The sequence below is a fragment of the Crassostrea angulata genome, chromosome 9 (assembly GCF_025612915.1).
Source record: "Crassostrea angulata isolate pt1a10 chromosome 9, ASM2561291v2, whole genome shotgun sequence".
Taxonomy (NCBI): domain Eukaryota; kingdom Metazoa; phylum Mollusca; class Bivalvia; order Ostreida; family Ostreidae; genus Magallana; species Magallana angulata.
This window is the reverse complement of record NC_069119.1, coordinates 14800227-14817741: the sequence shown is the minus strand read 5'-3', so window position 1 is coordinate 14817741 and position 17515 is coordinate 14800227. Positions and strand designations below refer to the sequence as shown.

General features: G+C 31.6%; 1 protein-coding gene across 3 annotated transcripts in view; it reads right to left on the bottom strand.

Annotated features, from left to right (window-relative positions):
• LOC128162835 (uncharacterized) overlaps positions 1 to 17241 on the bottom strand; it is a 28061-nt gene extending 10820 nt beyond the window's left edge. The window contains exons 1-16 of one of the 3 annotated variants that reach the window (XM_052826237.1): positions 17084 to 17241; positions 16692 to 16779; positions 12903 to 13001; positions 12464 to 12562; positions 7436 to 7534; positions 7038 to 7136; positions 6705 to 6796; positions 5816 to 6152; positions 5533 to 5724; positions 5075 to 5287; positions 4428 to 4492; positions 3725 to 3992; positions 2656 to 2824; positions 1831 to 2073; positions 1590 to 1670; positions 575 to 589 (exon numbers count right to left, since the gene is read on the bottom strand). In XM_052826237.1, the coding sequence (XP_052682197.1) occupies positions 575 to 589; positions 1590 to 1670; positions 1831 to 2073; positions 2656 to 2824; positions 3725 to 3992; positions 4428 to 4492; positions 5075 to 5287; positions 5533 to 5724; positions 5816 to 6152; positions 6705 to 6796; positions 7038 to 7136; positions 7436 to 7534; positions 12464 to 12562; positions 12903 to 13001; positions 16692 to 16754 (2134 nt within the window). In that variant the 5' untranslated portion in view covers positions 16755 to 16779; positions 17084 to 17241. Of the gene's footprint in view, positions 1 to 234; positions 1454 to 1589; positions 1671 to 1830; positions 2074 to 2655; positions 2825 to 3724; positions 3993 to 4427; positions 4493 to 5074; positions 5288 to 5532; positions 5725 to 5815; positions 6153 to 6704; positions 6797 to 7037; positions 7137 to 7435; positions 7535 to 12463; positions 12563 to 12902; positions 13002 to 16691; positions 16780 to 17083 lie in introns of those variants that run through there. The other 2 variants (XM_052826235.1, XM_052826236.1) reach the window with 2 other exon arrangements.
• Positions 17242 to 17515: the final 274 nt, after the last annotated feature.

The window sequence follows — 17515 nt, the reverse complement described above, 5'->3', positions numbered from 1 at the left end:
TAATAAAGCCATGTTCTTTGCAGGGAGGTAAGGATAGAAAGCTTGATGCTTTGATTGCACCACACAAAGTTCATTCCATCACCAGAAAGAAAGTCGTCCTGAGGTGCCCTTTTTGATCCTCAAAGTAATTGCATTCTATATCGGAAGTTTGCTAGTTTACTGTCTTTCAAGGGGAAAATGTTATATAAAATTGAGTCTTTTACAAAGGATATGCCTTCCAAATATTAATAACAATTCTAACAATACTGAATTTTATTAGAATATAACATCACAAACTAGTATTAGGAATTCGTGCAATAACAACCAGGTAAAAGTGTGAAATATTGAACTTGAATTTGAGACTATATGAAAATTTAAGTGTATACAACAAGTATCTTCTACACTATGTCTACGAGTCAAGCTATAAAATCAGTTTTCATTGAATCATCAGATCGGAAATGATAAAAATGCAAACAGAAGGTGCTAAAACAGTGTCTAGATCTATAAACAGTGAACAGAAAAGTACATTTGTCATGAAATAACACTCTTGAAGATATGAAGGTGTAGTGCTCAGAACATACTAAATTCAAAATACCTTGATTATTATCAGCTGAAAAAGTAAACAAAAATATGAAAGAAATTAAAAATTATCCAATGCACGAAAGTTCACCAAGAATCAATTTCACTAAAATACATGTACAATTTCAAACACCATAAAACCACTAACAAACCTATTCATGTGTACCCGTAGATAACAATAACAAATTCTCCAGAAAAAAAGACCAACAAATTACAAAGCTTTGCAAATAACATAAAATTGACGATTTAACATATAGTAAATGTACTTAAGTTAATGCCGTATATATCCAACGACAAAAAATCATATTCAATGCAATGTTTATCTTTGAAAGTTTTGTAAATGCAATAGTAAGAGAATGATTTTTCGTTCATTCGTCGCCTTGGTGGTTTTCCAGACCAACTGTTTCATTGAATTGTTCGTTTTGTTTTTCATCAAATTGTGCTGGAATACATGTCTCTTCAATATCTTGCACGTTTTCTTTGACGCTACTATTCTCTTGTGCTGTTGGTTCCTCGTTTGATTTCTCTACATTTGTGTCACTTTTATTTCTGACATCTTCGTCATCTGGCGTACCATTTATGTCATTTTTTCCAATGTCAACATCCCGTGCAACAGCATTGGTATTTTTCTCTGCCTCTTCGGGCATGATAAGCGGAACAAGATCGTGGCGATCAATCGCCTCCAGAGCTCTTTTTATGCTCACTTTTTGAGAATAATGGGGCCGTCTGCCTCGGTATTTTCGTATCATGAAAACAGCCCCAAAAGGTAATTTCATAAAGTCCTCAATGTCGTCGTTGTTGAGGCCTAAATTTTTACCAAATATTCTTGCTTCCTCTGTGTTCAATTGGACACCAATAGACTTAAGGTTTTTCATGTCCATGCCCGGGACAAAGCCTTAAAAACGCAAATTGCATAAAAAGTGTCAACACTAACACTGTAAGACTATGTTTGTGGGTTAGTATAGATAAGTCCTTTGAATGATAAATAATGATTAGTAAAAGGAGCGATTGGTGAATTATACAAAACTTACTAGGATATTCTGCGTCCGTTTTTTCGACGAATTCTTCCAATTTCTTCTCTTCCACCAAAGACTGAATTTGAATGTCTGTAGCTATAAAAAAAGAGTTAGTTTTATCAAAATCAAGTTCTATAATGGAAATTAAATAAGTGTTTGTCTCAATAAGCCATATCTAAAATTTATATAAAGAATACATGTAGTTTATTTTATTGTATATTGAAACAGAGGCCCACTAGATTTACTAAGCTCTTACGCTCTCTCACTGGCTTAGGTGGTGGTGGAAGTTTAACTCCAAATGCAACCTCTGCAAGGTCTTCATAGTGGAATGTTATGTTTTCTACGGGGACCACCTGACCCTTTCCTTTGCAGATACCACTTGGCTCGCTGACTATCTGCTCAATCATTTCTATGGTTCGAATTTCCTTATCAATGATCACCTTTCCACTAGGCTTCTCGGTATCAAGAACAATCATGTCCACAATAGTAAATGAATAACCTAAATAGCATAAATTATATATATAGTACTCATTTTCAAAATTCTATTAAACATGTCTGATTTTTTTTCTCGCCAATCACGTGCCAGCACAATAAAAAAAATCCGATGTAGCTTGCAACACAAAATTTGTTTGGCTAACAAGCCGGGTGTAAATTTTTGTACACCCGAATTGAGACGGAGGGAAAAACGTGACGTCACAATGCACTATTTACATTTGAAAATATGTTTCCTTACATGAACCTATAGAATAGCGAAAACGTTCAATTCTGTTTCATGACTTCACAATTATCATAGCTCGTGCTTATCGCTTGTCGCTTGAATTATCGTAAACATAAAATCTAGGTAATTTTAACAGTTCTGAACGATTTGTCTCAAGAATTTGTAGGCAAGTAATTCAAATATATTCTTAGGAGGTTTCATTAATGATATAAAACTTGTGTACCATGTCTGTAACCAAATACACAATCGAAAGTTTTCTTGATTGTCCCGGTAATTGTCATAATATGTTAACATATATGACATGTTTTTGCATATCAAATTTTGTTTGAGATAAAAAAAAATGTTTTATTACATGAACCTTACCTTTTTTACCTACGAAGTCCAATATAACAAAGTCATTATCTTCAGAGTCTGCATCTTCGTTTTCATTTTCATTTTGTTCTTCATTCGTCTCGTCGTCGTTGTTGCCTTCCTCTTTCACTTTCGTTGTGTTTTCACTCGAAACCTTCCTGCAGTTGCCTTTAAATCTCAACTGTTTGAACAAAAAAAAAAACCAAATGCTTAAAAGCCATTGATAAATCATATTTTGGTTCAGATTTTATCTACAGAAAAATATTTAAAGAATAATTATTATTATTTGAATTTTCACATAGGGTTTCTTATTTAATAAAGAAAATGATCGGGATATTCATGTAGTTGTTGTCTTAGGGGAAAATAAACTTGCTTTTGTCTTTATAGCCATGCAGTAAATAAATGTTTCGTTACACAAAAGAAACTTTATTTTTCTGTGATGCAGTTTTTCTTGATGATAAAAAAACAAGTGCAATCGGACTTTGAGTTAAAAAAGTGGCTCAAATTAAACGCATGAAAGTTATTCCGATTTTAAAAACGAATGAAATGAAATTGAATGCTGCCTTTGAATAATTTCTCGAATGAATAAATTTCCATGGGTATATACATGTAGCTCAAACACTATTTCAGGGTTTTTTAAAAGAATATCAAGTTTATTCGTAATTTTTTTTTCAAAAAAATTTTTCATGGAAATAAAATAAAAATAAACATTTAATTAACATACATATATAGTTGCAATTCTTAATAGAATTACATTATAGTGTGCTACTTATACATTGCAACATTTAAAATATGAAAATTATCCAAGAACAATATTATGTTTAAAGCAAAATGATAATTTTACAATTATGTAGCAAAAACAGTTTACAAAATATTTAAATCGTTATATAATCCAAATAATTTCAAATGTATTGTCATTGCTGTAAGTCGTATTTAAATAAAATTACAACATTGTAGCAATTGATTGTAGCAAGAATCATATTTTTATTTACTAAGTAAGTGTTGCTAACACTATACTACTTCATTTTGTTTTTAGGTCCTTAAAGAATATTTTTAAACAAACAACTCCTTATCAAAGTACCTTGAAAGTCTGGTTCTCATCAACGATGTACAATTTTGCAGGTAAGTCTATGACCTCGCATCCATCGTTCTCAAATCTGGACTTTCCGCCTTTTTTAAGTTTTTTTGGAGTCCAGCATTCTAAGATAAACTGAAACTTTCCTCTTTCTTGTTCCAATCTGGTAAAAAGTCGAAATTCCACCTTCCTCTCCTTCTTGATAGACCGTGCAATGGCTTCAGTTATTGCCTGTTTGTCCTCCAAAACTTTCTTCTTATTGGCTCCAGCATAGCTGTAAATCTTAAACTCTTTCAACAATGACTTGGAGAACTTTGACTAAATGGGACATATCATTTGTGAAAATAATGTTTGAAATTAATGAGTTAACGATTTAAGCCTACGTGATTGTGCTTAATTGCTATTTTCCCACAACAATACTTGCATGTTTAAAGGATTACAATGCAAAATGCATATATTGCTTATAAAAAATAACTAAAAGCTAGTTGCAGTATGCTTGCATCATTTTTTATACTTGTGTGCATAAATGTACAAAATCATAACTGATGAATTCATTATTAAAATAAAATAAATAAAATTGTGATAATTTGACTATGACATAATGCATAATGATGCTATTATATACATGGTTAAAAAAAGTATTAGTCTGAAACTATTTCAGGATAAAATATTTTGTAATGAATGTCTAACAGCAAACAGAATTTCTTACATAGAAAAGTGTTTTATCTTGAAGACAGCAGCCTTTCCTTTTGAATCTGTCTGAGCCTCAATAACCTACAATTTATTTTAGATACGAATTAATACTAACAATGATATAAAAACTGTAGAGTGTACCTTATGATGAAATAGAAAAAAATAATCATTAAAATCGGAATTAAATTCAAAGTCGCAAATATTTGAAACGATTGAAAAGCAATCTGACACATGGTTCTCATCTGATTCTCAGAGTTTTCTTATCTCCATAAATCGTGGTTATAGATTTTTTAATCATCCTACTTTATCAAGACTATTGCAATGTTATTTAAAAAAGATAGCACTGTAGCTCATAGCTCGACTGAATGTTATATCACGAGGTTGAAATAGTTATAACAAAATTAAATTGTTATTCATATAGTTTCTTGAAAGAAAAATTTTAAGCATTTTCCCGATTAGTTTTAATCACACTTTCGATTTCAAAATCTTATTGGGCATTATGTGAATGTATGTAAGTTGATATTTGCATATCTTTGCACAATGACTATCATTAATTTTAGTTATTGACAATTTAAAGTAGATCACGAAAATCGACAGTCCGCAATTACTAACTGTCGTGAAAATAAGCCTCCACGAATTTAACTGATTTGACGTTAACTCTACCTCCCAATCATCTACATCATCCGGGTCCTCTTCTGATGTGGCTAACACACACATCTCCTCCACATCGTCCCCTTTCTTGTGGATTGGTAGCTTCATCACTATCTCCTCTTTGGGCTGTTGACCATCACTCATGGACATGTCGATGACGTTTGTCATCAGTAGAGGTCCAGACTCGTCCTCCTCGTCCTCGTTGACATCGTTCGTGTCAACCACCTTAAAAAAACAATGATATCTCGCATGCATTCACTACATTAAAGTCAGATATCTTTTTATAAAAATGTCATGTACTCTTAAGGTTATTCAAATAAACATATACCCATTTGATAATCTTAATATGGTCAACGCTAAGAAATTGAAACAAATTACTGTTTATTTAAACAGTTAAACAGTTGTTCTGATATATGTTTAATCTATTACTTGTATAATGATAATCATATATCTGGAAAAAAAAGACGTACATTAAGTTGTAGTTCGGCTGCTTTATCGAACGTTCCTTTTGGAATGTCAATTTCCGCCTCTGGTTCGGCAGTTGGCTTAATTACGACTTCATCTTCCGAAATTGCGAATGTTTCTTTCTTAAAGACGCTGGCAATAGCAAATTGTGTTGGTCCTTTGGTGTTCATTTTTATTGTCAACGTAACTTCTGTTGTCTGTTTATAAAAGAAACAATATTGTAAATAATTGAAATTGTAGGGGACTGTTCAATGTAACTGTAAAATTTTTGAATGCCTTTAATCTTACATTTTCATCTTCGTTTTTAATGAAGTTATCAACTCGTCCTACTTGTCTATCATGTGATACGACGAACAGATGTTCGTTGCATTTCGGAATTCCTTCTACAATAACCTTCAGCGACAAGGTTTTCCGAGTGGCTCCCCATGTCCGAAGCTCAAACATATCACTGTATGGTGTCTGATCCTCGTGCAAAAGCGATTTCAGTTCTGTGTACTCGGATTGCATTTTTCGACAGAAGAAAATAAAGGAATTCCGCACATCTATTGCGCAGAGTGTCAGTCGTAATTTCTCAAGGGTAATGTCCTCATTTGGCTTGGCACAGACAACTTCAAATTGAATACCCCTGTAATATATGCGACGAAAAAAGTGTAAATGAAAATGAAACAAACGTGAGAATTTGAAATGTGATGTTAATCACGTTCATTACAAGATGCCAGTGTCAACTTTTTTGGTTCGCCAATAAGTATAAACATGTCTACCAACACACACTGATCTATAATTTCTCTTAACTTTTAGCTTCTGCTACATGTAAGTATAAAGTATACCCATTGCCTGTCAAAATTTATTTGCAAAGAAATAGAACCCTGAATTTTGTTAAAGGTTGTTACTTAATGTAAAAAGTTTGTCTTGGATGTTGAAATTGTAAATTATTACTAGGTAACAAAGAAACAATCACTGAATAATTGAAAAATCAATTTGTAAAAATTGTCTGTTAAAGATTTTTTTTTTATTTGAAGGAATTGAAACGTAATTTTTCATATCATATAAGTTTTTTCAACCTTTTAAGACTAAGGGAAAGAAACTAATTACGCTAAAGGTTTTAGATCATTATAAGAGAAATCTTTGCAAACCGTAGTTTAAAACAAAGAAACGCTGTATTATCCATGGGACTTACTCGTATTTATATCCGGGCACTAGTGGGACGTGGTCTGTGATGAGTTCTTGGATCTTTATTTCTTTCTCTCCTAACTTTTCCATCGTCCATGACTTAAAATAAAACATACGACATAATTTATCTCTAATTTAGAGTTATCTTAAAGAAGAAAACACATTTTAAAAGTGGGCAAATATGAGTATGCAAGTAAATGAGATAAACCATTGATGAACACTGTATGACGCATTAAAGAAATCAACATTTTAATTATAAAAACACGGGGGAGCGTTTAACCATTTGTAAATAAATATGTTCAATAACGTCAGTAGTGTTACTGTACAAATGTCTATTTACCCAATCCTGCAGGTTTGGCTCCGCTCCAAACATGAGAAGAATCTCCACCACATTAACTGAACGTGATATTACTGCTTTCTCAAATGGTGTGTGATTATTCTGTCCAAAAGATGGCAATCAATAATGCGGAAGTTTTTAATTATGAATGTCCAGCATTCAACAAAGCTCAAACTATGCAAGAATATGGTTTGTTTACCTAAATTTCAATTATTCTACCAGTTTTTGAGTGAATTCTTTGTATAGCTTTTAATTCATTTCTTGTTGATTTTTCTCCTCCCAAAAAGATACAAATATGTTGAAAATTGCTTTAATCTCTATAATTTGATATTCATTAACATTTATATATTTAGCGTTCTGACAAAATAAACAGTTTTCAAGACTAATAGATAAATACTTACCCAATCCAACGATCCAACCTGGGCTCCATTGGCCACTAAATGTATTACAACGTCTACATGTCCCCTTGAACTGGCTTTGTGTAGAGGAGATTGTCCGTTCTTTAAGGAAAAATATCAGACTGAGTATCAAATACTGTGGTTTCATCAATTTTCGTTGAATACCAATTTTCGTGGATTTCGTTGTTTATTGATCCACGAAATTAAATATTCATTGAAGTGCATTTTTTAGACGGTGGCTATAAATAGCCACGGTCTATTGCTACGGTCCTGACCGGAAGAGTATTTCTCACGGGGACCCTAGCGGATAACGAACGATAACTCTGTTAGGTACATGTATGCAGTGTTATACAGACAATATTTTATCTACGTGTCGATTTCAGTATGAGAACTAATTTTAATCTTATCAGATATTTTAAGCATTATAGCTGCTAATTATTTTGTACATACATTTAAATAATGAATGAAATCGTGTTTTATTTTAAATGAGCCGTTACCCTATCTGCTTACGCGGTATTAATAATATATATATATAAGAACCAACTGACAGTTTTGACGTTTAACTCTTTATCAGGACTACATAAACTATATCACTGCGATAATTGGTCAAGAGATCTCACAATAATTGCTTCTTGTTTTTCTATGATATAAATAATTGTCAGAAACACACTTTTTAAACTGGTTTGCCATTTCATATTTCAGCAATTATGCTTCATCGATAAATTCAGCCATTTTCAACGCATTAGTTTTAGTTGAGCAGCATATTTTTTGTTGTTGTAGCTTATTCCAAAGATTTCACAACAGATACTGACAATGAATATTACATAAATTACATTTTATTGAACTTCAACCGATCAATGGCACAGTTTCTTCTACAAGTGTGCATGTGTTTTCAAACACACAAAAAACTTTAAATTTAGATACAAATGTGTTAAATTTTCGACTGACCTGTGATTTACAATGTACCTTATTTTGTACCTCACTCAGTCTGTAGAAACATTAATTTTATTACAGGCACCTCAATATTCATCAGACAATATTTACTGCAGATGTTGACGCTTTACTTGCTGCTGACTTTCTCTCAAACATGCTAATCGACGTCGGATTGTAAAATTCACGTGCAAATTGAGTCGCCATTTTAAATGTTTATGAACTTTATTTTACGATGTTTCAAAGATTTTTTGTTCAGATTTTTTTTTACATATGCTGTAAAACGTCTTATGGATTTTACGGCGTGTCAGCTCGTGTATCTCTTATTTGCAGCAAACGCTAGCTTTTTTGTGAGAAAAAACATGCGATATTCCATATACATTTATTGTACATTGTGAACGGTAATGTAAGATATAATAATTTTGTTAACTAAACAGTTTCTGTCGAATTTTTTTTACAATGAACTGAATAACGCAATTCAATGAGCGAAGTACAAATAATGACATTAATTCATATGCGCCCGTCCCTGCTTAATGTGTTAGAAAATCTTTTCTTTGGTTTGGGGGCATTTTTTCCCTAACAGATAACATTATATACATATTTACGTAAACATCGCCCGGTTTGTTCTCAAATATTTTTTAACTCGCGAGTACAACTCTATTATGAACTTTCTTCGACATTTGTTTCCAAGTGTAAGCAGCATTTTGTCAACATGCATTTACAAATAGGCGGGCATATATAAATGCGCCAGTTTGTTGCGACTCGCAATTGAAATACACATCGGTTAGAAAGTGTCATCACTTAACGCAATGCTACATCGGCCGTAGCGTATACATCCATGCTATATTTGCGATAAATAATGAAACATGAAGGCAAAAAAATATGCTTCATAGATGACTCTAGAATTCTGCTGAGATACAGAAATATAGCTTTCCGAAAATATTGCCGGGATTTGCGAACCCTAGATCTATTGTCTGGTACATGCAAAGAATAAAATCAAAGAAGATGGGTGAATAAGGCGTGTAAAATGCCCATATGAGGAATGATTAGATACGGCAAAATTAAAATATCATTAAATCTAATACTTTTAAAAAAAATAATTAAAAACAATGTATATTTAACGTAACATCGGGTTGTAATCTTTAAATATTTTAAATACTTGCAATATATTGATTTAAACTGGTGTATGCGTGTCAAAACTTTTTTTTTTATATTTTTATAACTTCAATGCATTTTCTTTCATAGAGTGGGTCTTAGCTCAAAAATTTTTTTTTTACAGTCTAAATGTGGTTTAATGGAATTTTAACCGATTGAACTCAATAAAAATGTGAAGAGATGACCCACTACAGTTCAAAAATGTCATTTTGTAGCTCAACAATTGAACGTTTTAGAAATATAATACAAGTCCGTAAATCCGTGGTCATAGTCGCATATAGCATTTAAACAACGCACTTGTGTTGTGAATGAAATGGCTCAGTGGTTAGAGCACCAGCCATTAGGAAACTTTATAGAACTTGGGATTTTAGGTTGTGGGTTCGATACCACCAAAACGTAAAGATTTATAATTTTTTTCTTATCTTTTTGAAATATTTCAAACTGAATTAGAGTTAGAAATTACCATTTTGTAAACTTGTATAATAACATATCAAATATATTCATTTGAAAAAATGCTAAATTTGGAATTGTATTTTACGACTAAACCAAAAGGGCAGTTGCGCCATCTTATCCCCCCATATTCTTTATATACACAGCTGTACGGTCAGAAAAACGTGCGTTCATCTTGAATTTTGTTTGTTTGGTGTTTTTAAAAACTTATTTTGTATAATTGATTAATATTTGTTGTAAGTTTACTAGAAAAGTTTAATGTAGCAAGTAATTTATGCGTGTTTAAGTGTACTGAGAAGCGATAAAATATACATGTGACTTTCCCGAATTCATTCAAATGATTTGAATAAATCTATAGCTAAATACAATAGAAAACATGTTTAAAACGTTGATTAATGAAACTTCCGCGACCGAATGTTGTATGATATTTTTTTAAATTTTCATTCACTTTCGTTGTGAGCAAATGGAAATAATCCACTAAAGTCGATGATAAGATATTGATTTACTCTTCAGTTTCATGATGACGTGCATTCCAAAAGCAATACCAGTTTTATCAAACAGGTTCTTGTAAACCCATTCCGTTTTCTTTACACCTAAATGTATTAACTGACTATGAGGAAAAAAAGCAAATGTGATGATCCACAAGACTGCAACTTTCTCCCCGTGAAGAAAATGAGGGAAAATGCTGTCGAGAGGGACAATTAACATACTATATATATATATCCCCAAAAAGTTAGTAAAAATTAGTATTTTATCATACCAAAGCTTTATTTGTTCTTGTTACTTTGAGAAATCTACAATATATTTAAAGCACAATAGTCCAATCAACACTTTTCAAAAGTTTTTCCCCTTTGCGGGGTCAACCCAAAGGTCAAAAGGGAAAAACCAAAATTCCCCTTCTTCAAACAATCAAATATTTGGGTGTACTGTGATGAAATCGCTTTGGATTTGATTTATTCATTCAATATGTGGTGGCAACCATTCAAACGGGGTTTTAATGTCAACTGATATAGATACCAACATATTGATACAAAATAAAGATACAATCTTCTATACGACAAAGACTACTGTGATAAATCTTTGGGGTTTTCCCAAAAGATGACGACCAAGAGACACAGCATTTGTAAAGTGTAGAGTGAGATCACAGCTACGATTTCCACAGAATTATCCATGTAGGAAACGAGTAAGCGTTAAGTATTAGTACATGTATGCGATACTGGCCGCGGTTTTCGACAAAAATAATTATATCATACGATGTACATCACTCATTGTTACATGTAATATGCCACTTTCAAACGACGCCACCGTCTAACAGTACTTTCAGTACTTTGATTATTAACATTTGTTATTGATAGGGTCATTGGCCACGAATTTACGTATCCTTGAACTGTGGTTTTCACTTTATCCACGAAAATTGATGCCCTTGACAATTAATGAAACCACAGTACTTATCTAATATGTTTTCTTTTGAAAAGTTCAGCATTCCTTTTTTACAACCTTTGCATTTGGTGTATGTAAATTTTTTTTTCATAAAAAATATGGCAACATATAAATGTAGTATAATTTAATTTCTCTAAATGATTTTAAAGATTTCAGTTTGTTTTCTTACTGTTACTATATGTAAGTTTTGCAAGCAAAAGATCATAAATTAATGAAAATTTGTCTGAACAATCGAATGAATGTATCAAAGAAAGATCAATCATTCATGGTTTTACATTTTAGTAACAAATTCGTCCTATTTAAAGATTTGCAATGATATATGTTTAAAACGCAAAACATCCAATCGCTCGTTGACTCTTTATTAATAAACTGTTTAACATGATTTAAATTTTTCAAAAATCATCATGATTTAAACGACACGTGAAAAAATTATGTGCTGTTTTAACTTTAATGAAATGGTTAAGGAATCTTGAACATTGCTGTTGTTGTGAGAATTGGCTGAATTTATAATTATTTGAAAAAAATTGAAAGTTTTGCTGTAAAGATCTTTTTTGAAGTGAAAAACCGCAATGTTATCATGTACTCTTAAAAATGCACATTTCTATAAAAATTATACATAATTGCTTCTCATTTATTTAGTTTTTTGTTAGGATCGCATACTCGTGCACCTCCTTCTAACAAATAGTCTTCTTGTTCTCAATCTCAAGGAATTTTTAATTTTTTTTAAATTGACTCATTGAAAGTATATAATTAGTCTCCCTTGTAAATTTGTAAAACTTCTATGATATGCTAAAAAAAATTGGCATACATATGAATGTAGGCGCAATTTGTCTTCGAACAAGGTTTTAAAGACCACAATGTAAACATGAAATCAAATATAAATTATTTTTAGGACAAAAGAGTAACAAACAAACAGTATTTGTTTTGCACAATGAGGTGGCATTTAAAATCAATATCAGAATGCGTGTAAAATATTGTTCTACAGGCCAAAATGGTGATTTTAATCCCCCCATAAGATATTTTGAACTGTTCGATTGTAGACTTGCATTTACGTACTTGATCAAAACAGTTGACATGTGCTCCTTCCTCTATCAGTGTTTTGACTAGATCTAGAAAACCTTCTTGCGCTGCATAGTGTAAACCTTGGCATCCGGTCTGAAATTTAATATGTATTCAATTATGATAATATGCAATTTATTATTTGATTTGTCAAATGTCAAAATTTCAAATAAACTCGACTTTTTAACCACATTGAATTTGGTGGCGTCGATAGTTAAAGCACAAGGATATACGTATTTCTAAAATATAAAAATGAGACATATCCTGGGATATGAGCTACAGTGACCTAAAAAAAAATAGGAAATTAAAAAACAATGACATTTTCTAGGGAACTTCTCTATGGTTTTTTTTCTTTGTTGCTTCAAAACAGTACATATGAACTCATATTCGTAGATAATGTGCAAGAGTTCGAAGTCCGTTTTTATGTATGATTTACCTTATCTCTGTAATGTATGTTTGGGTTTTCTGTCAATATTTTCTTCGCCTCCGAGACTTTCTTCTCTCTTATGGCTCGAAGAAGTTTAATTGCGAGAATCTGTCAAAGAGAAAGAATTATATTGCTTGCATCACTAAAGCACACAAGTGCGACATTGATTACCGAGAAACTTGGGTGCAAATTAGAAGCAGCGTAGGTTCTATAAGTGTTAGCTATCTCTTAAATGAGCAGCAAACATTGTTTCAATGGACGAAGAATTAAAACAAATGAGTATGTGTGATATCTGTATGCAAGTCTAATCAATGATGTTTTATCGTAAGTTTGTTAACCATTTTATTATTTTTTATTATTTCGCGCCAATTTTTGCTTGAAAAAATGACCATTTGAAATCCTGGGAAGAAAAAGTCGATCTATGTTCATCCTTAAATTCTAATGTACTTTTAGATTTAAAAGATAATGTGACAAAGGTATTCACATACTTCATAATGTAATTATTTTTTTATTTGAAAGTATGGGAAGTAAAAGAAAGCTTATAATTAGTATTAACATTTGAAATTGAATGTAAAACAATCAATTGTATAATAAATGCAAAAATAATCATTTAAACATTCATTTTTATACTACAAACTAATTCAATTTGACCTTTTTTACATTTGACATTTATTTAGTGAAGTATGTCAAAATAAGTATGTATTAATTTGAAATGCAACATTAAGACAAATTTTCAAAATGTAAATAAATGCTACGAGTATAGTGGCTAGAGTAATAGTTTTGACATAGTACATAAAGTGTTGTATGTCAAAATTAGTATGTTTCAGTTTGAAATGCTTGGCTTATATAGTTAACTTCCTTGAACCTACTTATTGCTATTAAAATATACACATATTGAGTTTTTTTGTATATCTTTTATAGACAATTGAGGAGAAGTTTTTATACAGATGTTGTTTAAAACTATTAACATTAATGCTGCTGTCGTTGATAGATCATCGGGGTATGAAAGAAGCGATAATTGCATTAAAAATGATTGAATTAGGCGTGAGCAGATAATGCATTAATTTCTTCTGCACTACTTAATGCTTGCTTAATTAATATTCGCATGATGCACCATAACATTTAAACCTTTTATTGAATAAATGGCGTTAATCAGCTGGAATAGCTGTATTAATACTTTCTATACTGTATTATATCGTTATCCGCGTCCAACCTTTAGATCTAGAATTTTAATCAGTTTGATAAATTTCAATGTAATCCAGTTTAACTATGTGCACATGCATTTGGGCCTCTAGCTTTTATTTGCATTGAATGCACGGAACACCGCATGGAACACTGCACTTTTGAGCAATTTCAGACCATGGTCCTTTACAAGCATAAATTTATTGGTTTTCTAAGATTGATTATTATTTTTTTCCCGATGATCTTGATCAATCTTTACAAGCATTCATTTTAACTGCATGCGCTTGTCAAACTAACTCTGCAGTATGTACTGGGTCGTAAACTTCATTTGTCAAGCTGTTGGTAAGGTGGCAATAGTTTTTATCGTTGTTTCTGATAGGTAAATTATTGCTTTTTGCAGAAGAGAAATATTCAACGTGAGAAACAACAAAAATGCGAATGAGAAACAACAAAATATAAATTTTAAAAAAAATGAATAAAAGAAATATTGCGTGTTTAATTCTAAAGGCTAATTTTGTAATAATTAATCTTGTTATTTTTTACTATTATATTTTTTCTCCTTTTTTTGAGGGGGGGGGGCTTAAAATTATAACAATGCACACATAATTAAAGATAGCCTGTAGGTCTGCATCGGTCAACAATTATATCGAATGAAGCTACTTAAAATTTAATCTAGACCATAGACATAATAAACTTTATCTTTTTTGACGAACATCTAGTGAATTAAGGCAAAGCACAACATGCACAATTTTAACGTCTTTAGTCTATAACTCAAAGTTTTAACCTCTAAGTGACACAAGAAATGGAGGTAAGATTTTAATGAGCAATATTGCCGATTTTTTTCTACATGTTTAAGTTTTTTACTACTTGGAATCTGATCAAGTCTATATAACCCTTACAATTTTATTGCTACGTAATAAAACTGGCAAGCAATACACATTGATTCAAGTGATTCAAGTATTTGTATACCCCATGCATAATACTGAAAATCTTTTTTTTTTCTAAATATTTTCGTACTCCGTAAGATAGAAATGGTATTGTTCAGTCTGTCGCTTCGTATGTCTGGCTTTCTGTCTGTTTGCGAAGAGATTGAATAACGTCGCAGAAAAACACTGTATGTTTACACACACATTCAAATGTAATTGAATTTTCTTATGTATATTCAGATACGGCATGTTTGTCCATCTGAATCGGGATCGCATAATAAACTATGAAAGAGCTTAAGAGACCTCGGTATTCGTGACGATTTGTATCTTCTTTACAAAAAACCTTTGTGAAAAGATGAAGGGAGTTGATCAAATTTTAACGCTCAGAAATAAGGACTTTTTTCTTTACTTAAGCACTAATTTAATGTCAGATAAATCACCACATTTTAAATATGCAGGAACACGTGATGGTTAATTAGTTGACCATTCGGCTTTCTTAGGTATAAATTTATAGTTTGTTCAACAAATTGTCCCTTTTTGTGGACATACAGTTTGCTATAAACATGTTTGGTTTTTTTATATATATATTTTCCCCAAAAACAGAGAGATGCAAGTATTATGATTTCTTTGAACAAATAACAAACAAATGAAATATGTTGATCCAAACAATCGCCCTTTTTGACATAATAGAAGAAAGTAAATCTTCATTTACCGAGAATGTCGACTGTAACTTACATTTTATAAACCTTCTACAACGATATGGAATTGATTATTTAGCTCTCATATTTAAGACAATTTTAGACTTTATTGATTTCCTTAAACAGAAGAGGTCTGTATGGGAATAAAGGAAAATATTCAAATATTACAGCTATACAGATATTAAAACAGCTTTAAAATCATTATTATGTTAAAAGTTAAGGTAGATCTGATGAATACTTCGTTGACGACCAAGATCCTTTGAATTGTTTCATATTGAGTCGTAAATTAAATTATCTATAAAACAGTTGGATCAAAATATTCTTTAATAACCGTTTAATGGTATATTTATTCGTATAAAAATCGACATTTTTGTAATTAATTTTATTTAATATTTGTAATTTACGTTTTATAATCGGCTAAAGTTTATAGTGTTCAGAATGAAAAAAAATGTCTTATTTATATCTGCATTTTGTAAACTCCCTAACTGAACACGTCTTCGATTTTTTTAGAAATTGGTTCTCCACGTTTTTATCTTTTTATCAGTTATTTTAAATAGCAACCAAGCTTGAACAAACAACAGGTTTAAATTAGATAAATTAACCCCCCCCCCCAAAAAAAAAATCGATCTTTTCAACACAAACTTCTTAATGTCTCTATCCGTTCGTCACTAATGCGTAAATTAGAACTTGTAACAATTTAAATATCTGTCTGTTATGCGATCTGAAACAAGACATACAATGGACCCAGACCTAAGGTCTCACCCGACAGACTCTTAGACTGCGCATATGCCGAAAGAGGCCCTTTCGTGCACATACTTAAGTTTATTAGACAAAAATTGTTAGGTGTACTGTAGGGAATCGATCCAACATATGTTTGCTGGAAGATTCCGTCCCCCCCCACTCCCACCCACCCCGTTATTCCCATTACGAAAAAACCAACATTGTTACATGTGGATGGACAATGAAATTCCTGTAATGTATGGAAAACTTACGTCTTTTTCTCGCAGAGTAGTCTCGTCCTCGCGAGAAGTGGATGCAGTGTCTGGGTCACTCATTTTCACCTCCTTGTGATTTCACATTCTAAAACAATACAACAAAGGCGTAATTGTTTTCATTCAATTCACCCGTGCAACATGAATAAATTGACGCTTGTCTTTGTATCAAATTAAAGACAAACTTTAAATTCTTCCCAAATTGGATTAATTATTCATCCTAAGTAAAAGTATTGGAAGGGGTTAAAAAAAATTTTTAAAAGTGCATTTTGAAAATAAGTCTGAACAAGATAAAATATATCTTAACAATTTGTGGAAAAAACATTTTAACATATTTCAAGAACCTTCAGGAGAAATGCTTTCCAGCAATATTGTAGAATTTATAAACATACCTGGAAAAAATCGCAAATTGTTAAATCCTTAGTTCTAAAAGAGATTCAGGAAGTTTATTACTCTAGCAGTCCGCTTCTTTTCACTTGAATGTGACTATGGAATGGTTTAAACGTTCAGACGTATTTTTTCTTCCTGGTTAAACTTTGATTACCTATATAGCTATCGACCGGATTTCTTCGGGTCATTGAAAATCTACAAAAGCAGGAGAATAATGCCGTATTGATCCATAGGGTTTAAATCGGGTGTAGCGCCATTTTAAAAGATAACTATCCTTCAATTTTGCCCGTGCAAGAAAACATGATAAATAATTTAATAGATAAGTCTGGGTTGAACTAAAGTTTGAATAAGCCCTATCAAAAAGAAAACAGTTTCTTCTTAGTCTTACAGACTGGAAAATATATCTTATCTACATGGTTCAAATTAAACATTTC